Source organism: Kryptolebias marmoratus, linkage group LG24, assembly GCF_001649575.2.
Source record: "Kryptolebias marmoratus isolate JLee-2015 linkage group LG24, ASM164957v2, whole genome shotgun sequence".
Lineage (NCBI taxonomy): Eukaryota > Metazoa > Chordata > Actinopteri > Cyprinodontiformes > Rivulidae > Kryptolebias > Kryptolebias marmoratus.
In genome coordinates, this window is record NC_051453.1 from 17,256,395 (window position 1) to 17,280,553 (window position 24,159).

The window sequence follows — 24,159 nt, forward strand, 5'->3', positions numbered from 1 at the left end:
ATGTCCTCCATCTTACAAAAAAGTTACGTTTATACCGTATACGCTGCTATTTTAATCAAAAACTGGAAATTATGTTCATTTAATTTAAAGCCTGAGCTGCTAAAATAGGGCGTCTCAGATTCCGTATTGCCCACTACTGAAAAGCAAGTGCAGACAGTTATGGTCTGTTAGAAATATCTCATGAAGCGCTGGACAGATTTTAATGAAGCTTTCAGAAAGTAATCACTGCATGTACGTCTACAACTGATTAGCTTTAGAGACGACCTAAATCAAGATGATCACCGTGGCTAATCAACTTTAGCAAAAACAAAAATGACTGTAACTCAAGTCAGTTTTACAGATATTGAGCTAAAATGTGACGTGGTACAACCCTGGAATCATCCAACCACTATTACTATTTCAATTGTTTAACTTTATCTAAAAAACAAATAAATCACAGACATGACACATGAAATCTTTTTTTCAAAATTCCAACCTTCTGGCATTAAGGAACAATAAAAAAAAGAGGGACATATGATTGTTGTAGTCAGTAAGATGTTTTAGATAAAGTAGGGTAAAAAATTACAGAATCACTCAAATCTGAGGAAATCAAATTTGACATTCTAAAGTGATTCCATTTTTTTTTTCCTCTACTTGATCTAAAACAAAGCCACTGTGAGTGACTACATCAAATACATTTCTTTTGTTGCTTTATTTTCTTAATGCCAAAAGGTTGAAATTTTGATAGTTTTGTGGCATGTCTGTGATTTATTTTGTTAATACAAAATTAAACAACTGAAAGAACACCCTCCAAAAGTGATAAATCCATCATTTTTGGCAGTGGTCGTAGTAGCTGAGAGTCATTTGGATCACAAGAGATCAGCATGACTTTTTTTTTTTTTTCCTCAACATTGACCAAAACAACTATAGTTGCATCATTTTTCAACATCAGATGATCTTTGTCCAAAACTCTAGCATGAAAGGCAGCAGGTGATAATAGGTCTTTAATTTAACGACGCGTTCAGATAATCCTGTTCCCGTTAAATACAAAAAAAGAAAAGAAAACACACACAAAGCTTGTTGGAAGGCAGTGACACAATGTGTGCTGTTTTATTACTGGATCTGTGACTTACTGTGCAACAGTATCGTGTCATTAAATGTCATTAAACCTCTAAAAAAAAAAAGATTAAAAGCATCATGTGAAGCTTTGATCAGCCTGTTCGAGGTGTCGTTTTCCAAACTCAACCGTTTAAGCTCCGAGAAGCAACAAGCCGGCATTGCTGCACGCCAATCCATATCCAATTTCCACCTCCTTCCTATTTCTGCATGCACTGGGACACAGGACATCCACACAAGCACACAACAGAATGCAACGTTGGTTATTACGTACTCACTCACACACACTGAGATGCAGAGACTGTGTTGAAGTGTTAGTTGGGGGTCTGATGTACGCTCTGAAGGGATCAGGCTGTCAGGGTCTCTGTGACTGACGTTACCTCAAACAAGTGGGACACACAGAGGCGCGGGACACTTTTAAAAGAATGCGCGCGCGCGCACACCCACACACTCACTCACACACTCGCACAAGAGAGTTGCCTCAAATACAGCAGAGGACTGATCGACGGGACGGTGATGGGCAGGGACTCCTGCCCTGCGCCTCATCAGAGCAGGAGGTCCGTGACTGAGGGCAGCAGCTCGGCTAGCTGCGACTCCACGCCAGCCGTCTGAGTGATGGGGTTGCCACGGAGATCAAGGCGCTTCAGCTTGGGGCAGGAGGCCAGTGGCTGAAGGTCTGCAAGCGTGGAGATTTCTGTGCATTTGGGTTAATGAAAAAAAAAAAAAAAAGCCTTCCTGCATGCCGCGGTGACTAATTGTGCTAAATAAGAGCTCTGATAACACCCGTGTAAAAAGTAAGATCCCTGTAACAAATACAACAGCAGGACATGAATAAACTCTTCTAAATATAAAACGAGGTGCTTGCAAACTAAATTTTAACTGTCATTACAAAGTAAAAAACAAAAAGCTTCATCGTAGCCTTGAAGTCACAACCTGTGAACCTCATTAATTCCTCTCAAGTGTATAAGAGGAAGTGGAGCATGAAGGGGATGGGGGGGTTTGTGGCAATGATGTGTTGTTAAGTGTCTCTTCCTTTCTTAATGGTGCTGCTGCTTTATGAAATTGCAGGGTGTATGTTTTTTTTTTCTCCCCTCCTTTAATTACTTGAGTTTCAGGTGAGATAAATTATGCATGCAACGAGCTGAAGAGACTCATTATCGGTGCCGTTTTTACAAACTGTCAACACTGCCCCTGCAGGTGGAGTGCGTTTGACGTCACCCGACGTCGAGCTGCTCGCGCCCTCGGCTCGGGTTTGTTTTCTCTTCAGAGCCGATTCACGTGCGTCTTAAGTCACTCGTACCTCCTGAGAAGAGGACAGAGATAATGCCATAATCCAGTTCCTATGGCGTTAAAAGATTCAAAACAGGATGTTCTCCATCAGAAACGGTGCTGAATATTAATCGCCAACTTAAGGATACTGTTGTTCTTCAACGAGACTTCCTCGAGTTTGGGAAGGCGATAGACTCCCTCCAGGCTTTCTATGAAGTTGTTATCAGCTTCTAAAACCTGGAAACGAGAAAGTGATTTAACTGCAGGAAGGGAAAAAAAAAAATCCAATACGTGTCTTTTTATATCTAGTCCATCAGCTGAGGCACAAACAAAACAATTACTGCCAATGTAGGACAGATACCTAACTTTAACTAGAGAAATTGCATTTTCTGTGAAAACGCTGTGTGAATGCTGAGTGCTGAAGGACTGCTGTAATTTATTAAAGAAGTTAAAACTAAATTATTTAAAGCTAAAAGAACTGAAACTTAAGCTAAATGTAACAAAAGGCTAGCCAAAAGCTGAAATAGCACAACAGTAGCTCAAAGCTAAAAATAGAAAAAAGCCAACTAAAAGTAGAAAAGCAACAGCTAAAAGCAGCAGAATGTGAGCTAAAAGTAACAAAAGGCTAACTAAAAGCTTAAAAAAGCAAAAGGATTGCTAAAATGTGAAAGTTTTAAAGTCTAACTAAAAATTATCAAAAGGTTAGCAAGAGGCTAAAAGTATGAAAAGGCAAAAATGGCAGCTAAAAACTAAAAGTAGCATAAAAAGACAAAACTAGAGCAAGTACGCTGAAACAGATTTCAAAGAGAACTGTGTTTTTGAGGGAACTGGAGATCTCAATGTGTTTCTGTAGAAAAATATTTCTAAATAAAATGAACTTTTTGGAAAAGCATAAAAGTGACAAAAAAACAAACGGCGTAGCACCCATCTCCTGAATGAGCTGAAAGTTTTGATAAACGAGAGGCTATAACAGCAACATTTATGCAGAATTAGACTGCAAATAATGTATAGAGAAATACAAATCAGGAGAACAATGGTGTGAATACAGAAGCAGCTTTTGCACACTTACCTCCAAGCACTGCAACATGGCAAACTGAGGAGGCAGCCGCTGCAGATCATTGGAGGACAGATTGATATGGGTGACCAATAACAGCTGGTCCAGGTGGCATAATGTGGTCAGGTTCTGTTGGACCAAAACCAAAAGCAGATTTTTAATTTTTTTTTTATTTTGGAAAACCTACTTTTTATAGAGAACATGTTTTTATCGTTGTATTTCTTATTCCATATCTGAACCAACCTGATCAGAGATGCTGAAGACTCGCACCTCAGCGTACTCCATTTTCAGGATGGTGTTTTCAATCATGAACTTGCTGCACAAGTCGCTGTAATACGCAGAGCGCATGGAGTCGACCTCCTGCAGGAAACGGGGAGCACGCTCAATCAGGGATCTGCACAAATATACGTCCCGTCAGTTGGCTCCGAATGAACCGTGGCTGGATGGTACTCACTTTGAGTGTCTGGAAGTGAGCAAGTGTCTCCTTCTCGTATCCTAGAGGGTCTAGTGCCCTCATCAGGAGGATAATGGTCAGCAAGCACCCTTCAGAGGCAAAGAGAACAGTAAGATAGCTGCGTGACAGGGGAAAGACCAGCAGCAAACCTTAAGACTGTGTGTTTATGTTAAACCGATGATCTGCACCAACATTTATTAAGTGGCTCCAGTTCTTGTAGCTGCTTGACAGATTGTAGCTCCGACTGCAACACTGAGGTCTTCTCTACCGAGAGTTCACTCCTGCAGTGAGAGCACACCATCTGTTCTTATTAAAAAAATGAAAAAAAAAAAACAACAACAACTTCAAAGCACTAGCATTTAAAGGAATGCATATTGCCCGCCGTTGCCAACTGAATTGTTAGCGTTTTGGTCAAACCTTGAAAATAACTCCAACTCTCATGAGTGTTGGGGATGATTCTCAGCTACAACAACACTACATTTTAGGTCAGTACCTGTAAAACTGAGATACAGCCATTTTAGTGTCTTAAATGTCAGTTGGCTGTGGTCGCCACCTTGAAAAGCTAATCAGTAGATGTACATCCAATGATTACTTTCTTAAGTCTTAATAAAATTGGTCCATTGGTTTATGAGATATTTTGATAACACGAACACGGGCAAACACATCAGCCACCGCCTTTTCCTGGTGGTCGATAAAAATGTGTACAACAGTACCTGAACAGTTCTTGATCTGTAGCAGTGTCCCGACACCAACTCTCACTTCGCCCTTTAAGGGGAAAAGTTTACAGTGAAATAAAGCTCGGCGCTGAATACCTAATCCTGCAGCTAAAAGGCCGTGCCGAGTGCAGACTGTAGGGTAGAGGTCACCTGTGTAGAGGGCACAGTCCTTGTGAGTGTGAGTCTCAGTCAAGTGCACGGTCAGATTGTGCTCATTGGAGGTGTCGCTGATGGTTCCGGGAGGGAGGTCGCAGATCTGAGCAGGTGTTAAGGTCAAGAAGAGTCAAAACAGGAATTATTCATTCCACGGTGGGAGAAAAAGAAGTACTGGGTTTGGACATAAATTAGTCACTTCTGAACTAACCTGTCCAGAACCAAAGTGTGACTGGACATATTAAATGGATTGCTTTGCTGCAGAGACCAAAAATAGAAAAAAAGAAAGAAAGAACCCAGCAAAATGGAAGCGGTGGGTGGTGTGACCAATATATACCAGCTGTATTTAGGCGAGATAGGAGTTTAGAAATTAATCTGGATTCGTACTCACAAAGTCAGGCAAAGTTTTCAAAAAATGACATTTAAAAAAATAACATTATAAAAAAAACATTGTGCAAAAACGCAGTGTGAACGCTGATTGCTGAAATTTGCTAGAAAAGCTGGAACTGAATTGTTAAATTTAAGCCAAGCAGTACAAAAGCTAAAATTATAGAAACTAGTTATAGCAAAAAGAAGCTAAACAGTCAATAAAGCTAAAATTAGCAAAACGGTAGTTAAAATTGAAAAGATGCGTGCTTACATTAGCAAAACTGTAGCTATAAGAAGCAAAACAGGAGCTACATTTAGCAAAATTGTAGCTAAAACCTTAAAAAGGAGCTGAATAGTGGCTAAAAGCTAAAAGAAGTAAAATGGTAGCTAAAACATAAAAGTGGCAAAGTAGTAATAAAAGCTACAAGTAGCATAAGAAAACGAAAGAAAAGCAGATTTTAAAGAGAACAATGTTTTTGAAGAAAGGGGAGAGATTGTAATGTATTTCTATGGGGAAATTTTATCCGAAATAAAGTGAAATATTTTGAAAAGTATAAAATGTACAAAAAAAAAATAGAAGTCATAGCACCCAGGCTGTTCCCAATTGTGCTGTTCACATATCAAAATGTTCACAGAAGTAGTTCGAGTCCACAAAATGTACAGAAGAAACTAGAAACAGGAAAACAGAAGAGTGAATGTGAATCTAAAATAAAGAATAAAAGTCTTCAGACTGTTTCAAGTATTTTATATACAGCACACAACCACTGTGAGTGCTTTGCTAATATAATAAAAGTAAATGCTGTAATCCCATAACCATGGCTATTCAGACCCATCTCCTCCATCAGTGGTTCTTAAAATCCTTCCGCAACTTCTCCACCTCTGCATAACTAAATTTACTGGACAATAATGAGACATATAACCTCTTACGGTTGATGTCTGAGTCAAAACCAAACCATTAGGCTGAACTGCACAAAGACCTGAGAGGCAGGATTGTAGCAATGTAGAGCTCAAAAAAATAAATAAATAAAAATCTGTGTCTTTAAAGTCAACAAAAGCCCAGCCGCCTCCACTTTAACACAGCAGCAGATTTTAGATTTGGCTGCTGAGCCACACTTAGTGACAAAGTGCCGGTCAGACAAGTAATCAGCACAAAAACAGTTATAATTGTGATAAAAACATGAGATTAAAGTGGCACGTTGTCAACAGATAAATTAGGGTTGTCGTGTAGAGTACGTGTCTGGTCACATTCTGACGCCAAGACAAACTGTCCTTTCCTCTTAAAGAACTTCGCAGCTCTGACGAGGCTGGTGTCTTTGCGTCGCTGATGACATTCGCCGATTTTTAGAAATGCATCCCCTCGCTATCTTACTGCAGACCATTTCCGTCACTTGGAATTTCTTTATATTAAATTTATACAGACCACCACCCGGGTCTTCCGTTGTCCCTTATTATGTCTGACCTGATAATAATAAATGAGTTTCATAACGGAGGTGAGAGAATCTTACAGCCTCACAGTGGCTTCACGAAAACAAAGCTGGCGAAGCCCACGTGGAGAGACCTGAACAGGTTTGGTTTCATCTAAAAGTTTTAATGAACTGTCTATCAGAATCCGTCTCATACGAAAATAAACACGAGTTTTTTCAAGATTTTATTACTCAGAGTGGATCGCGGGACGGCGCATGGTGAGTTTCTCTTTAGTTTGTTTGTTCTGATTGTTTTAGAGCTGACTGGACCTGCTGTGATCGCCGTGTCAATCACAGGACAACAACCTGAGCGGTGCTATGTCACATTAAATTCACCCAACTAAACGCAGAGCTGGTGTTATGTTCACAGAGGTCAACTGCAGTGCACCGTTTCACTCTTAAGTCCGTAAGGACTCAGAGCTCTGTGAACTCACTCATCGTTGTGTGCTCCTTCTTCCACATCACATCTGTTAGGGAACTAAGCTGTGTAAAAAAATAACTCCCCATAAATGCGACTCAAACCAAGTTAATGTCAAAACAATAACATTGTTCAGGTGTGCTGCAATTTTTACAGAAACATTCAGACCTGCTGATGTTCTGTAATTGCCATTTTGATCGCAGAAACACTTTGAAGTACGCATTTCACTGCCGGGTGTGAACGCTCTCAATCAGAGTTGTGTACTTGTCAGGTCTGAACAGGGCCTTCAGTTCTTAATAAATAACCAAAAATAGTTCATTAAAACGACACGTTTGCTTTATTGTAACGTAGCTTTATGTGGGCGCTAAATAAAAACAAATTATTGCAATCAACGTTTAAATGAAATGTGGGTGGGGAGGGAAAGACAGACCATCTGTAGTCTACGAATAAAATTATGTGAGTTACTGAGCTCACATGCAAACAGATTCCTCTCTAAGACTACGAAACAATCACCATATGCTAGTGAAGATTAGGTTTTATGGTTCAAAGCTCGGGAAGCAGCTAACATCTGGACTGATTGAAAATTTAATAACAATATTCACTGGAAATTTTACATGAAATGGATCCTTTTTTTTAAAAGACAGTTGTATATTCAGTCTTCAACATCAGAACAGCAGATCCCTTAAGAGGAGAAAACTTCACCTCTCAAATAAAACGTAGCGTCTCGGCGACGAGTTCAGAGCCTTGACAGGAATTTCTTTTAAAACGTGTGTGGGAGAGGCAGCAGTGACACTCTACAGAGGTTAACTGATCCACGTTTCGCAAGAGAAGCGCTCTCTTCTCCCCTTGTCGCACATCTTTACCAGCTTGTGGTACGTGAGGAGCGACGACAACGGAATGGTAAACAAAAACGCATCATGTTCAGTCGGCAGCTGTGACAGTCACTATTATTCTGTGCGAAGATAATATGTAAGCCCGTGAACTTTATCTGAAAAAGGATACCCAGACAGGGCTGTGTTTAAAGTGTGGGTGGACACTCCGCCACTCCACTCTCTGAGGCTGACCGTCGAGGACCAGGAGCAGGCCGACTGACAGCGCCTGACAGGAAGAAAGAAAAGAAAAAAGAAAGAAAGAAAGGAGTAAACACAGAGCCCCAAATGGAGGCGGCTTTACAATTTTCTTTTTAAGTGGTTGCACCAAATATTGAAAAAAAAAAAAAAACTTCGCACACTCAATAAAGCAGAAGCTGATGCCTGTTTGTTCTGTTTAAAACACTCCTGGTTCTATACTCACCGTCCAACATATTAAACATATTACAAAAAGATGTTTAAATCAGACCAGAAAGTACTAAATAAGAGATTATTTATAAAAACCTGCTATCTGCCAAATAGGTTTTATGAAAGACACAAAAGAACTATTTCATTTCTTTCCCACCTACATGCAGTGAAATATAAATAAATAAATGAAAACGAAGGAATTATGTTTGTAGAGAGATACTGACGCTGACAGGTCTGGAGAAGGCAACAGCGACCCGCTCCTCCTCCCGACTGACATACACACAGCTTATCATCTCTTCAAGCTCAGCTGGTAGACAGACAGGAAAAAAAAACAAGGTAAAGAAGTGCAGCAAATACATTACTTTCATTATGAGAATACCTGGAACGCACGGCACGCAAAGAACGCGGCCCGAAAGCTCTCTGAACGTGAACAGCCAGCTGAGTGCCAGACCTGCAGTCAAATGAATCTTTAAAAAATATTTTAAGGTTATTATTATAATTTTTTTTTTTTACTAATGGTTTATAAATCAAAGAAGGAACGTGCCAGTGAAATATGCAAGCTTCATTCAAAATCAGTAAACTGCTGGTAATCAGCACGGCACAGCCACCAGCTGAGAGTCCTTCACATCCATTTTGTCTATTCTTTCTGCAAAAATGCTTCTGAGAGATCTTTGGTCCATGCTGGATTCCCTTCGAGGCAATTTAGTCACCTTGTCCATCAAGCTTTTTTTTACCATTTAAATCAGCAAGGACAATAAAAAAAAATAAAAAAAAACTTTAATTTATGCTACTTAGAGTAGTCTGCTGTAGATTTTGAGTTACACATGTATGTTATTACTTTCATTTCCTTTTTTAAATAAATCATAAAAATCATAATTATAAAAGTTTGCTTTGAGAATTTGTTGGCATTGTATTAAACCCATCCTTCCATCAACCAGTGATTGTCTGACTGTCTCACTGAAACATAAGCCCAGAGAGGGATTATTCCACCCTTGTTTTGCGATTGGAGAGGAATCCTTGAATTTCTGCTCATTTCAGACACAAAATCAATTATAATCCCTTTATTTTTTAATCAAGCAGTTGCATTGAACTTGATTTCCAATAATTATTTGTCAGCTTTTGCAAACTAACTGCACTTGTGAATTTGTGGCTTCAGGCTGATCACCACTGTGGTTGTTGTTGTTGAGGCCATTTTATGGTAAAAATGTTTAACTCTCAACTAAAGTGTTCAAACTCCAGGTTGAAACATTGTGAAAAAAAACTACAGCATTAACATAGAAATCAAATCAGAAATCCCTAAAGGTGGGGAAAAGGTTTAATCTTTCCCTTCATCATATCAGTTTATTTTACACTCACTTTACTGCTCACAGTAGGGGACATTTTGAGTAGCCCAACATCAACAAGTCAGGGGAGTTTCAAACAGATTTAAATATCCAGAAAATTACAGACAGGCGTACCTCTGCCTAGCAGCCAGCGGTAGTAGAACCAAGCACTCTGGTCATTGGGGTCGGTGAAAAAAGCATTTTGAACCAGCTCATATTCTGAAAAAAAAGCCATCATATACAAAGTAAAACAGTTTAAAACTACAAATATAGACTGAGACTGCCCCCTGTTTGTGGCTACGGTGCACTGCAGACCTTTGAGTAGCTGCTCCTCGCACACTCGATGGAAGTGGGTTTGAGGAGAAGGTGGAGGGGAGGCCAGAGGAGGCTCACAGCGTGGCGAGTCCTGTTCAGGACACTCCGGGTGGAGCAGTGGTAGGAGGGTGCTGCGGTAGTGCCAGCTGGAATAGTTTGAAAAGTTGGAGCCTATAAGACGATCGGTGAACTCCAGCTCCTTCTCCACAGGCACGCCAGACATCCTCACAACCATCCGGCGGTAATCCCAGCAGTGGACTGAGGAAGGTGGGAGAACACCATCGGAAATAGGTGAAAACTAAGAGCGATGTAGGCCTACATGAACTACGTTAAAAGCAACACTTTCTTACTCACAGTTGCGGTCATCGAGGCTCAAGCAGCGATCACACAGACCCAACTCCCTGGCCCAGTCCGGTCGAGGCAAACGGGCTGAGACCCAGCCTCGGTGGTGCCAGCTGCCGTAGGACTTTGGATTCACTTTAAGGCAAGACTCCAGGAACAACAGCTCATCCTGGTATATTTTCTGCACCTCATCCTCGTCTCTAGAGGGGGTACAGAGAATCAAAGCAATTATTTCAATGGAACATCCCCGGCAACTTTCCACTAAAACAGCGCAAAACCACGAACGGGAAAATAATCTAACCTGACAGTTTCCAGGTGCATTAGGATTTCTCTCCTGTAGTTCCAGAGGGTTGCAATGTCAGGGTTAGATGAGAGGAGCTGCTGAGTCAGCTGAAGAGCCTCATCATCAAAAATTCCTTCTTTTCTCTAAGTTAGAGGAGAAAGTGATGAGCAAGACAAATAGTAACAGGAACACGTAAGACAAAAGTGTTCGTTCTTGCAAAGAAAGAGCAGCGCGTTGCTAAATCGATTTGTTCCAACTACAGTTAACCGTTTACAAAAAAGGATATGGCATTTTGTAATATAACTCTTGCTTTTAGAAAATATTGCTCATAAAAGATGGAACACAACATTTGTAAAAGACTATTTTCAGCTGAGGGTTATTTTGTCCTTATTAAAGTTTGAAAAAAAACGTGTAAATATTACATTAAATGAGCATGTCACACAGAACGGCCTTGTATTTTGTTCACACAGATGCTAATCAGTAGCTAGTTTTGTCTTTTTGTTTTTGTTTATTTGTTTGATTTTTGTGACAGGATATGTTCAAATATGTGCTGAATTTGCAGGGACCTTCGAAAAGCAGGCATCTCGGGCAGCGATGTATATCTTCAGCTTCTTCTCGCGCTCCTTCTTTTTCTCTTCCTCCTGCTGGGCGGTAGTTTTAACCTTCACACGGCCGTGCTGTCAAAAGCGCAAACAGTGGGAACGAAGGTAGGTCAGGACACTTTATTCTAAAGTTAAAACAGGCATAAGCCTACAGACTGCTATGGTCAATAGAATACTTTGCCTTTTTTCTTTTTACAAAATAAATGTGTAATCAGCCAGTAAGGATTAACAGCGTTCTAGAAAGAACGTTGGGGAAGAAGGATTGTTTCCGTGTATTTGGCTGTTGAAATCAGACAAGCTGGATGGATCTAATTGCATTTTCACATAACACTATAAGCTTTGCAAGACAGAAAAAAAACCCAACAATAACTGAAAAACTGTTTTAGATGAAAATCCCTTAGATATGTCAAAGGTCAGAGCAGAACTGCCAGACTGATTCAAACTAATTATAACACGACTGTAACTCAGAAAACCACTTGCTACACCCAAGCTGTGCAGAAGAGCATCCTCTCATACTTTGAATAGGCTGAACCTTGAATGAGCGCTACTCCCGTCAAAGAGCAGGTAAACTTTCCGTTTCGGATTTAGTGATTTCACTAAAATATTTACAAAAATAAAAGATTTTAAAAAGTGTTGCCTGGTCGGATGAGTCCTAAGCTCTGCAGCAACATTCAGATTTTGGGGTCAGAATTTGATGTAGACAACAGATTGAACTTATATCAACAGTTCAAGCTTCTGATGGTGCAGTCATAAAGATGGGTGCAAGGTGGATGGGGCAATATTTATTTGCTACATTTATATCCCACAGGAAATAACAGAACATCCCCTCAAGCCACTTACTAAGTGTACCATTTAAAATGACCTCAGTGTACCCATTAACATATGTTTATAACAACACTAAAATGATCTGAGACTGCTTCTTTTTTTAAACATGCCCAGTGTGTTTCCGCATAACAGCTTTTGAAAGACAGTAAAAATGGAGAGCTGTATCCTGAAGGTGCTAAATCTGAAGGTGCTAAATCTGCTCCACCTGTGTGCTGCTGTCATATGAAAAGAAACCAAATATTAAAATATATATATATATATATATGTACAGTATTTGGATGAAGAAGGAGGAGGTCGAGATTTGTACGACAAAATAACTACTAAAATGTGAGTATATGCATAAAAGCATAAAATTTAAATCTCTTACCATTGTTGAGGATAATGGAGGACACTTCTTCAGGTATCTGTTTACATTGACAGAATGAGTTAGGCCTAAATAATGTTCAAATGACAATATCGATATAAGAGAACTGAAAGACTGACAGAAACGTAAAGGCAACCACATGCTATGAGCTCTCAGTATAAAAATATGCAGAGCTCAGATAAGTTGAACCACAGCTAAAAGTCTGAACTCCGCTTTAAAACGAGCCCCGCTGATAATGAACGACAGAATGGGCAGGACTCAGTCAAAGCTACACACTAACAGCCACCAGCTCAGAAAAATTAGCATATTTTCAAGGCTGAGCATTAAAAACTACATTATCTTTCTTAGACAACACTAACCTGGTTTCTTGCTGGGTCGAGTAGATGTTTTTATCACAGTGCAATTTGATTTGTCATGTAAGGGTTCATTTAACGACTACAATTGTTTTCCTTTTTCGTCTCATGAAAATGACGTCACCGGGATGCGCTTCGTCACTCTCAGCCGCGGAACTTTGTGGCCCTCTAGTGGAGGAAATGTTAAATAGCAGCTCAGGGACGACTAACAGACCTGCCACATGTTTGTTTTAATAAAATCCTGCTAATATAAGGATAAGGCTAATAAATGAACAATAACATTTTTTAATAAACAGATACTACCAGATAAAGGAAAATGACAAACTCTCTCAAGGCAATAGCACAGGTGTACCACAAGGGGGCGTGTGTACTCCTTATTACCCGCAGGAACGTGATATAGAACCTACAAGTGTAGCTTTTATTTGTTCCTACTTCAGTAAGGAAATACCTTAACCATAACCATAGTTAGATTTTTTTTTTTTTTTTGCCAAGAATGAAATACTTTTAATACCTTTTGTGTTTTATTTGCAAATTTAGACATTCTACTATACTATGTAAGTGTTAATATTTCACAATAATGTTTTTGTGATTTGTTTTTTTACACTTTGTACCTCAAGACAAACTTCCCTATAGGGGCAATAAAGTAGATTTGATTTGACTGAGATGCTGTATGTATTGGTTTGTAATCTAAACATACTGTACTTTTAATGTTGTGGTAATATTTTATTGGTTTAAATGTTGGTGAAACTTGCACTCCATTTACCTGTACTATATGTGCTCTAATTTGCCTAATTTGTAAATCAAATTTGAGCTTGTTACACAACTGAAAATGTTCACATTCTCATGTCCAGATCACCATAGAACTAAACAAGTGGGGAAGATATAAATAAATCCAAATTTATTTTATGTTGCCCTATTAAACACACATTTGATACTGCATAATTAATCTTTTGTTAGTTTTTGTACAAAAAATGTTATATTTTTTAGGATTTTCATACACATTTTTGTACATGAGTGGGGTTCTTTTCAGACTAAAAGGGAAGTGTAACATATGCTATATTCCCTTTTGAAAACACCAGGGTTTAGTTTTTTAAACCTCTTTTTACATTTAAATTAGGTCCTAACACCAGCATACATATCAAATGTTCACTGATTTGTTAAAGAAAAGATTCACTGATCTGCATAGATTCTAAAACAAACAGTAATTTGCATCCAGTCTCCTCTAAAAGTGTTATTTTAAAAAATAAAGTTGTTTTCAGGTGAAACAATAAACCTCAGCAGGAAACATTAGTATTTTTATTGATTGGAAGACATGACATACAGTAAGTAAATGTGTATATATACCTGACTTTATACTTTAGTTTCCTTTTATTGTAGTCTTCTAAAATCCACTATGACCTTAAAGTGCAATGATTTCTTTCATTTTGTAAAAAAAAAAACAAAACAAAAAAAACCCTCAAATGGGTTTTTAATCTTGGGAAAAATACTATATTTTATTATTTACAAGAATCTAGTAAGAAGTTTTCCTTTACCTTTAATCACTTATTCATATCATATTCATAAATCACAGTGAAGTTGTCTCAGCCAGACTTAAAATCAGTGTCCATGACCACCGACTGTCACAAAATTACATGTTTGTCATTTCATTTTGAGGTATTTACAGTTTACAGGTTTGTCTACAGACCGCGTTCCACCGTGGATGTCAATAATGTCATAGTGAGCTTTAAAAAGCTAATCACAAACAAATACATTTAAAACAGAATATAAAATGAAAAGTGGAATGAATGAGGTGATAGATTACAGGTAAAGCTTGTAACTTTGGTTTGCATCAAACGGAAATGCCAGCTAACGAATAGTTCATTGTTCTAAACAAAACTAGAACGTAGATCCTTCAGAATCAGACTCCAAGAGCAAAGTCTGGTCCTTTTTCTTCTTAACCAAGGAGTAACAGTTCTTTTACTTTGCACTCAAATATATTTAGTTTTCATTAACTGGCATGACCATTTGGACGGGTGGAACAGCGGCGTAGTGGTTAGAGGCGTCGCCTCCCAACAAGATGGTTGCAGGATTGCATCCTGGCCTTGGTCTTTTCTGGGTGGAGTTTGCATGTTCTCCCTGTGCACATGTGGATTTGCTGCAGGTACTCTGGTTTCCTCCCACAGACCAAAAACATGCATGTTAGGTTAATTGGTAACTCTCAAATTGTCCCTAGGTGAGAGTGTGAATGGTTGTTTGTCTCTATGTCTCCCTCTATGTGACCCAGTGATGGACTTGCAATCTGTCCAGGGTGTCCCCCCGGCTCTCGCACAGAGACTGCTGGAGACAGGCACCAGCTCCCCGTGACCCAGAATGGAGAAGTGGGTAAAGAAAATGGATGGATGGACTTTTTGGACTTTATTTGATGCTTGCCAATTACAGAAAGTCTGTTGTGACTATCATTAAGTCTCTGGCGGATTTAAGTGATAACAAGATTGGTATCCTGACGTCTGAGAGAAGTTGAGGGTCAGCTGGTTGTCCACATTTGTGCTGACCTGTAGTTGGGACAGCCAGTGCAGAACTTTGTCAAGCTGTCCGGTAGATTGTTCCTGATTTAAGATAGACGGAACAAGGGACGGGATCGGGGTCGGGATGTCTCCTTTAACTGAAAACCAAAGAAAAGCACATCTGTAAATTGTTCGTATTGATGTAAATGCTACCAATAACCGATAAAAAGGTTTCTGCTTACAATCAGGGATCAAAATATCCATGCTGCTGTGAAGAAGTTCTGTGGATTTCATTATGTTCATGTCCAGTTTTTCAATTTCTCGGCTGATTTTTGCTTCTATTTTTTTCTCCTCCTTTTCATCTCTCTTCTTATGACCAGTACCCTTGGCTTGGCCTTTGATTTTGGTCATGCCGCCAATTGCCATTTGTTCTAAAAAGCATTAGATTAACACAACAGGATATTTATAATATTTTGTGGCAAAGAAAAGCTTGTACTTCCACGCCGTAGAATACTTACTGTGGAATCTTGGCTTAGTGCTCATGCCAGTCCCTCTGATGTCGTCTTGCAGTTCAAGGAGGGTTTCCCTGAAGCCGATCATGAGATCCAGCTCCCTCCTTTTGTACTCCCTATCTAGTTGCTGCTTCAGCACATTCTTCAGCACATTCTTCAGCTGACTCTTACTGAACTTCTCTGAGATGCTTTGATTGACCTCACTGGTGTTGGGGCAAAATAGCCGACCTTCGTTTCCTGCCACCATATCCTTTATCTTCTCAAACAGCTCTACAACCTGACTCGGATCACTTTTCGTCGTGTTGTTTATCGTGTGGTACTTGTTTTCACACCTGTCCACCAGCCAGCGCAGAGCGGGATGCTCCCTCTCGATGTGCTCCTCCACAGACCTGTCAGCTAGTTTGTCTCCATGTGTGAACAGGACTATTGTGTGTTTCCAGATGTCCTCCTCAAAAAGGTTCATGTGTTCTTTCAGAGCGGCTAGATGTGGATCTCGGAATGACAAGTCCAAAGGAATGACCAACAAAACTGCATGCACCCCTGACGGACTCAGTGACATACCTCGAACAATTTCTCTGTCCAGCTCTTCTGTGCAGCGGGACGACTCCTGCCACCAGCCTGGGGTGTCGATTACAGTGACCTGGTGGCCAGCAACAAGCCCATTCCCTACAACGCATTGCATATTCATGCAGGTGGCAAACACTTCTTTCCTCAGGATTGTGTTTCCTGATGCACTCTTCCCAAATGACTTCTGCCCAAGCATCGCAATCCTCAACTGAGACAACTCATTCCTGAAACCTGAGGAGACAGCAGCTGCGGTTCAGGGTTAAAGAGAAAAAAATAAAATGCATGAACATGACAACAGAATCACCATGTCAATGTAACACTCTGAAGTTTCTCTGGAGTATCTGAACTAAGATTTCTTTTCACTGACTGGCTTTTATGAAAATGTTTATCAGGTGAAGTGAAAAATGTGGCCTTGGCTCATTGACTTAACACACTACTGACTAAATGATTCTGAAACATACCTTGGAAATATTTCCTTTTGGCTTTGACCTGTTCTTGCCTCAGTTTCGCTGCCTCCTCTGTTCTTTTTCGTTTCTCTTCAATGCTTTTAAATATCTTCTCATCTGGAACAAAATATTCCCAGCCATTTCCAGCCACAGTCTCAATGATTTTCTTCAGTAGCTCTGTGACTTGTGTGCTGTCGTTTGCATTCTTGTTATTAATGGTGTGGTATCTGTTTCCACATTGTTCCACTAAAGTCTGTAGGGCCTCCCCCTCGCCTTCAATGTACTCTTCTATGGGTTTGGTTCCCAGCCAATCTCCTTTGGTAAAAACTATAAAAGTGTGTTTCCACACATCCTCCCCGAGAAGCTCCACATGTGTCTTAACTGCGTCCAAGTTTTTGGCATTGAAGGAAGCATCAGCATCTACAACTAGCAGGAAGATGTGGGGTCCTGGGCCGCACATAAACATGCTGCAAGTTATTTCTTCTTTAATTGCTTCTGGAGTGTCAAACACAGGGAAGCCCTTCCACCAGCCTGGAGTGTCAACAAGAGTTATCTCTGTTTTTTTGACAAAACCACAACGAACCACCGAGTTGGCTGTTCGTTTTCCGTCTTCTTGTTCTTTGAAGCCCAGGATGGTGTTCCCCACCGAGGTTTTCCCGACATTTCGGCTTCCTAAGAGAATCATCCGGAGTTCAGGGTTGGGTTTCTTCTCATCTGTTAACAATTCAAACAAATTGTTAAATCAACCAAACTAAGATTTAGACAATTAGGTAGTAAGTAAACAATAGACAATAAAAGTCTTCGTGATAAAGTGCAAAAAACATCTGAAATGTAAAAATATCTTGTTCTATTAAAGTGATTATTTAGGAATTACATTTTGCTACTGCATAAATATCTTTAATCGATTATTTTTTGTAAGAAATTTTCTCAAATATACATTTTTTTTAATGTTTTTCTTTTCTGGCCAAATGTCCTTTAATAAATGCCATTCTTTTGTAACTCCTGGTTATATAAATGATGGTAATTCCCTTTTTTGTCAAAAGCAATTAAGTTCCCGGAACAACTACTTGTCATACCTGACATTCAGATGAGGCCATCACGTGTTTGTTTTATTGCCTTTTTTGTAAGCAAAACATAATTAAAACATACCAAGGTTATAAAGAGACACTGATCTTAAATAGTTTTTCAAACTCAAGAAAAAAATTAAACTTTAGAAGTTACAGTTTTAGAACCCTCTCAGCTTTAATTGGGCTAATTGTCTTTTTTTTAATTTTTTTTTTAAAAAAGGATAATTGTGTTGTTCATAATCCAGATGAAATGATCCAAACCATATTATGCAAACAACTCCAGAGTTTTAAAGAGTATTTTTTGAAGTGGATTCATTTTCATTAGTTGAGTAAGTCACCTTATATAAACCCCCTAAATCCCTGTAAAATCCTATTTAAGTGTTTTTGGACAGTCAGCGTTCACTTAAAAAGTAACTCTTACCTTTAACACTGAACCTGCAGAACTAAACAACATTAAACCCTACAGACTGTTCTCTAACTCGTCAAACAATGTTTGCTAATTAATCAAATATGTCATTAGAGTAGTGGTTATTGTATTTTGTCCATAGTTTTTATTTATGCCTTTTTAACGATGTTCTCCTTGATTACGACATTTTATTAATCATTTGTTTCTTGAACGTTGTTTATCTGCAATATATATAGATATTTTTACCTTTTACCAATAACCTACTAGAGAGTACAGATGAAAATTACCCTGTATTATTAAATCTGGTGAATTTACACATACTGGGCTAAAAATAAAACTGAAAGACTCTATGAACCAAACCACGCTGCAGTAAAGGCCTGACAAAGTGTCACCAAAGAAGAAACTCTTTTTACAACAAAGTCAATTTATTCCACTCATCAGGCAGCCATTATCTAAAAGGATTTTTAACAATCCAACAAAAAAAAATGTATTAATTATCATTCATTATTATAATTTGTTTAATTAAATTTTAACTCCAGAGAATGTGCATTAAAGAGCTGTAATTCTCCAACCTTATTCTTCCATTACAGGGAGGAAAGAGTGCTTTTTAAAAGCAAAATAATAAAGACCCGTAGGTTTTTGTCAGCTGATAAAATACCCCCTGATGTGTTTGTCTGAGTTCATTTGCTTTCACATTCACCTGAAATGAGGTTGAGCCTCTCCTGTCTTTGTTCCTGAACCCTCTTCTGTCTCTCCTTTGCTCTTTCAACGACCTCCTTTTCCTTCTCCGTGATAATTTTTAAAGTCTGGCCATCTACTTTGTAGAAGCGTCCACCACTGTTGCTCATCATCTCGTCTATCTTCTCCAGCAGCAGTGAGACCTGAGAGGAGTTACCTTTGTCCTTGTTATTAAACACATGGTACCTGTTCCCACACCTCTCTATCAACCACTTGAGGGCCTCTCCTTCGCTCTCGATGTGCTGCTCGATCGTCGTCTCCCCGAGATAATCCCCACAGGTGAACAGCACCATGGTGAATCTCCAAACCCGCTGCCCCAGCAGCTTCATGTGCTCCTCTACAGTCGTCCTGTGCTCCACCGAGAAGGCCGAGTCTATAGGCAGAACCAGGAGGAAAACGTTTGGGCCAGGAGGACACTTGGACGCGTTGAGCTTAAACCTTAGTTTGTCTCCCTCTGGGATCTCGGTGAGGGATGGAGAGCTGCTCCATCCAGGAGCATCGACCACGATCAGCTTCCTGCCTTCCACCACTTCATGCCTCACTTCAGCCTGAGTTGTTCGGACCCGGCCACACTCAAACCTTTCCTTCCTCAGAATGGTGTTTGCAGACATACTCTTGCCTGCCCATCTGCCACCAATCAATATGATTCTGACCTCTGGCAGAGCAGCATCCTCAGTCTTCTCTAAAAACCAGGGAAAAAAAAACACATGTCACTATTACACACTTAAATGCCCCTTTTTTGCTTTAAACCTGTGAAACCACCACAGTTTTGTGGTTTGTTTCATGAATGTGGTTAGAGCAGTATTCCTGTCACATGTTTGCCTGTCTACTGGAAACCAGAGCGGTTTCTAAATCTGTCTTTGATGGTTGAAATGACTGGCATGAAAAGAATGCTTTGGGAAAGTAGCAAAGTTTTTGTTTGTTTCCTCATTAGAGACAAAAGGTCGGAGGGAAAAACAGTGAGAAGCGACAAAACTAAAATAGCGTTGCATTTTTAGACTGAACCCTGAGCTACAACAAAAAATAAAATAAAATTAGCAGCAAAGTGAGCAAAGGTTATGAATTCAAAAGAGTTGAAGCAGAGAATGAGTCAGCTAAACATGAAACCAAAACAAACTTTGCAAATGTTTTTGTGATGTTTGTGCATGGCTTTGCCAAATGCTTGATTTATTAGGTTGTTCTATATTTGGCCACAAGCTTTCTTATGTGCTTAAAAGGGTATTTTTCCTTATTTACTCTGAACATGGAGCTCAGGAGAAATTAACTCAATGTTTGTGACACAATCTCAAAGAACAAAACATCCTCACAGAAAAGCATGGGGGCGGTGGTATCATGCTGTGGGGATTTTTGTCATCAGCAGGTAAAAAGAATGGAGTCAGAGTTGAAGAAATGTTCAGTGGTCCCAAATAAAGGCAAGTTTCCAGGGAAAATGTGTTTCAGTGTTCTAGAGACGTAAGATTGGAACGGAGGTTTTAGGTGTAACAGTGACATTAAACATGCTGCAAAAACAGGAAATATAGTTTTCAGGAGACAATATCATAGAAAAGCCTCATCAAAGCCTGGTCCTCACTTTGTTCTGGAGTCTTTGGTATGCTTTAAAGATTTCTGTGAACCAAGAGCTTGAAGGAGCTTCAGCAGCCATAACGAGAATATCATTTTGGCTAGATGACCAACCAAACCGTTTTTTTTTTTTGTTTCTTATTTTCCAATTTCTATTTTGGTGAGTTTTCAAAAGCATTTGATTATTTTCACTTCCAGTACTACTGTCTATAAGTTACACAATCTTCTAAAGGTTAGTCTTTTAAATTGCATTTACATCAAAGTGCACAGCAGTCGTGGTGCCTTTGTTTTCTTGTTATATAACAGATTTCGCTTAAGGAAGATGGTTATTTTTTTAAGTTGACAATAATTAATTATAAGTCTTCCGAGAAAACGGAGAATCTGGTTCAGCTGGTTTGATTAGATAGGTTGGGGAGTGTCTCTCACTGCCTGGAAATTGTGAAGCTTTTGAAACTATTTTGTTTTTCCTTTGCTGATGCAAGAAGAAAAATGCATTTCATTCTAAAATGTATATGTATTAAGTAAGGGTACACTTTTAATTTGACAGATTAACGGATATTTCCTCCTGTGTTGATGGTCTGTAGTTTCTGTTAAATGGATAATCATTCAAGACCTAACTTTTGATTTTTCTCTTTCACATTGGGACTGTTTGGCCTTGGTTCAGTCTCTTTCTAAAAAAGATGAAACATTTCTTCACTGTCTTCTTTCCATTTGTGCCTGCTGTTGGCTTTTCTTTAAATTTGCAGAATGCCCCACTGATGAACCTCAACAATCTTCAGCATCTGATAATAGACATTAAATATCACAAGTTGTCCCCTTCACCGGCAGACCAGACCTAAACAATCCATTTAATTTAAGCATCACTCTCATATGAACTTACCGAGACTGTTCTCCATTTTTCTTCTCGTCTTCTACTTGTCTCCCTTTGTCGGCTGACCACCTCGCAGCAGACGTCAGAGTGGATTGATTATGTTTTTAAGTAAGAAAAAGCGCAGTTGACTGTCGCCCTGGACAATCCTCACGGTGTGCAGTGAGAAAACAAATCAAAGTGCACACATTTTTCTCCTTGTAAAAGAACAGGTTCAACTGGTTTCCTTTTTGAATGCCTGCCCACGTATGTAGAAAATACACAGCTAACACACGTAATGTAACAAGCTCATTTGCAACAATACATGAATATACAATGACACTCATTGTTACTGACCTCTAAAGGAAATGCAAAATAGAAAAACTGTAATACTTAAATTAAACCAAAGAAAAAACACTGAAGCAGTTATACAGCTGGATTAATTTAGCAGCATTATTAAGAAAACAGAGTTAGATGGAGGAGGTAGACTTAAAAACCCTTGAAAAGGGAACAGCCTAAAGATTAATTTATACATTTTTGTATGTAGCAGGATGGTTCATATCTTGCATTATGACTCAAAATGTCTTACACATATACAGTATAATGTATTGCAGGGCCTCATAAAATGGTACACTTTTTGTTTTAATTGTAAATTACAAACCGCACTTAGATCAAATGGGAAACAAAAACGTTTACATAGAGAATGCAATGTGTAATTATATTTGATTGTTGAAAGGTTTTGACTGTGTATGTGATTATAATAACCTGAATTCAACATAGCTACAGTTAGAGAATGACTTGAATTAGGAGACATTATATTGATGCTTCTTGTCAAAAGAAAAAGGGCTACAGACACGTTCAGTCAAGCACAGTCCCAAACCTCTGAAAATGAGTTTTATCAAACCAACAGATGATTCTATTTAAAAAAACAAAAACTGTTTTGTTTGTTATTTTAAATTCTTTCTGTATAGCTTTTAAATGTACTGTCTATCATCCCCAAGCCAGGGATTATTGTCTGATCAGTAAAATTATTAATATTTCTTTTTGAGTGAGCAACAAAGTGAACTGTCTTTTTTTCATCATTTTCAGATGAGCGTTATCTTCTATGTGCCGGGATAAAACTGCTTGTCCAACAGGTTGGACATCTCCATCCAGGACAGGTCCCACTGCACTTCTGTCACATCCTGTTTGGTTGCAGGAAGTGGCACCGCAGGTATGTCCTCTTTAGTAAATGGCCAGCAGCTCTTGGTGCAAAATGTCTGGTGTCTTCAAACAAACACAATGACCAGAAAAATCTTAATCAGTCTGATTGGGTTTGTGAAAACAACATGCATTTGATAGACAGTGAGGGCCACTGCTGGCTGAGGAAGTTACAGCTGCTGTGGTTTACCTGGTGCGCTGAACAAGCCCAACACTCAAAGGAATCAGGAACAGAAGCACAACAATGAATGGCACAATCCATTTCCATGAGTCTGCTGAAGAGAAGAAATAGTGTGTATTCTTTGTTTTGGATCAAAGAGCAACAGAAAATATTTCATTGTTACAGAACTTTGGTATATTCTCAGGTCAGTCATCTCAATATGATGATGATGATGCTCCATTACATGGTGCCACTGCATAGTACAAAATAAATAAGCCCTCTTTTGAAATGTCCACCCTTATATAGGAATAGAGAGGTGTTGCTAACAAAATAGACCTTGTTTGTTTAGTATATCAACAAGTGTAACTACCTGTATAACAGCTAAAGTTTAGGCAGTTTGCTGCTCCAGGGCATACAGGTGTGTGTTAACACTATGTTAAGGAGGAAAGACACCAGCAGTGACTGACAAGAAGCAACTGTTGCTGCCCATCAATCTGAGGAGAGCAACAGGGCAAAACTTTTTGAAGGATAAAGTTCCACAGTCTGAAAGATTTTTCACAAGAAGAAATGCACACACACAAAGGTTCTCTGTGAAATACATGTCTCATTTTAGGTTGGTAAAGCTGCATCTGAATAATCCACTAAACATTTGAAACAACTTCCTGTGGTGATTTGGCTTTTTTCTGGGTTTTGTTTTTGTTTTATTTTGATTTTAGTTCTTTGGTTTTTGTTTTGTTTCTTTTGCGTTATTTGGTTGTACTTTTCGTTTTTGTCTCATGTTCATGTTCATTTTCACTCTCCCCCAGTCATTCACTTTTCTGTCAGACACGCCTATCTTCACCTGTCCCGACTCAGCAATCATTCCACCTGTTCCCACTCACCTCGTTATCCCCAGTCTTTAAAACCCAGTCATTTCTCTCCATACCTCGCTGGTCCATTGTCTAAGGTTTGTTTGATGTTTGTCTCTCTTGTTTGTTTCGCTCCGTGTTCCTGGTTTTCTGAGTTCTGTTCCATGCCACGTCAGCTGTTTGTTTTTGTTCGTTTTCTTAGTTTAATAAATTAGTTTTTCTTTCTTTAAAATGAGTCTGCATTCTGGGTTCGCCTCCGTCATCTCCACTGTTCCTGACACTTCCTTTGGAGACCAAACTGGAGATGTTTGGTCATGATGCACAACATGGTTCATAATAGCTGCCAAGCACAGTGGTGGAGGGGGTGATGGTATAAGTATAATACAATACAATGTATTGTACTGTATCCATCTAACACAATACAATACAAGATTATTGCTTATAAGCACCTTGGATCACATCTTGCACTTCTCTATTTACTAAAGTATTTTAGATTTTGTTGTCCTTCAGCAGCTATCTGTCCAACTGCTGAAGCTTTGCCAAAAGCAACATGCAACAGGACAATTATTGGACAGTAACAAATCTAAAATCAAAACTAGAAAGAGTTGAAGTGTTGCAATGCCCTCAACCTGACCTGACCTGGCCTAAAAA

At 39.1% G+C, this 24,159-nt stretch overlaps 2 protein-coding genes across 3 annotated transcripts; both read right to left on the reverse strand.

Annotated features, from left to right (window-relative positions):
• Positions 1-1,043: 1,043 nt before the first annotated feature.
• Positions 1,044-12,816, reverse strand: rabggta (Rab geranylgeranyltransferase subunit alpha). The gene is made up of 17 exons (XM_017428742.3): positions 12,681-12,816; positions 12,325-12,361; positions 11,097-11,207; positions 10,549-10,673; positions 10,260-10,447; positions 9,906-10,163; positions 9,726-9,809; positions 8,493-8,575; positions 7,994-8,089; positions 4,739-4,844; positions 4,586-4,637; positions 4,065-4,153; positions 3,873-3,961; positions 3,662-3,778; positions 3,434-3,547; positions 2,514-2,601; positions 1,044-1,789 (listed from the first exon to the last, which is right to left on the reverse strand). The coding sequence occupies exons 2-17, from the start codon at positions 12,325-12,327 to the stop codon at positions 1,641-1,643; spliced, it is 1,752 nt and encodes a 583-aa protein (XP_017284231.1). The 5' UTR covers positions 12,328-12,361; positions 12,681-12,816; the 3' UTR covers positions 1,044-1,640.
• A 1,140-nt stretch (positions 12,817-13,956) lies between these two features.
• LOC108243360 (GTPase IMAP family member 8) lies at positions 13,957-21,494 on the reverse strand. Of its 2 annotated transcripts, none has more exons than XM_017428729.3 (6): positions 21,334-21,494; positions 18,856-19,575; positions 16,698-17,396; positions 15,676-16,482; positions 15,400-15,588; positions 13,957-15,315 (listed from the first exon to the last, which is right to left on the reverse strand). In XM_017428729.3, the coding sequence occupies exons 1-6, from the start codon at positions 21,347-21,349 to the stop codon at positions 15,113-15,115; spliced, it is 2,634 nt and encodes an 877-aa protein (XP_017284218.1). In that variant the 5' UTR covers positions 21,350-21,494; the 3' UTR covers positions 13,957-15,112. The 2 variants fall into 2 exon arrangements, with proteins under 2 accessions (XP_017284218.1, XP_017284220.1); XM_017428731.3 differs by having other exon boundaries at positions 15,676-16,467; positions 21,334-21,493.
• Between the last annotated feature and the right edge of the window lie 2,665 nt (positions 21,495-24,159).

Coding starts and splice junctions, on each gene's coding strand:
- rabggta (XM_017428742.3), bottom strand. Junction 4,154..4,585: donor ACAGATCAAGAACTGTTCAG/GTACTGTTGTAC, acceptor CTCTCACTGCAG/GAGTGAACTCTCGGTAGAGA. Junction 3,962..4,064: donor ACTGGAGCCACTTAATAAAT/GTTGGTGCAGAT, acceptor TTGCCTCTGAAG/GGTGCTTGCTGACCATTATC.
- LOC108243360 (XM_017428729.3), bottom strand. Junction 17,397..18,855: donor GAGGCTCAACCTCATTTCAG/GTGAATGTGAAA, acceptor AATTGTTAACAG/ATGAGAAGAAACCCAACCCT. Junction 15,316..15,399: donor GGATATTTTGATCCCTGATT/GTAAGCAGAAAC, acceptor TTTGGTTTTCAG/TTAAAGGAGACATCCCGACC.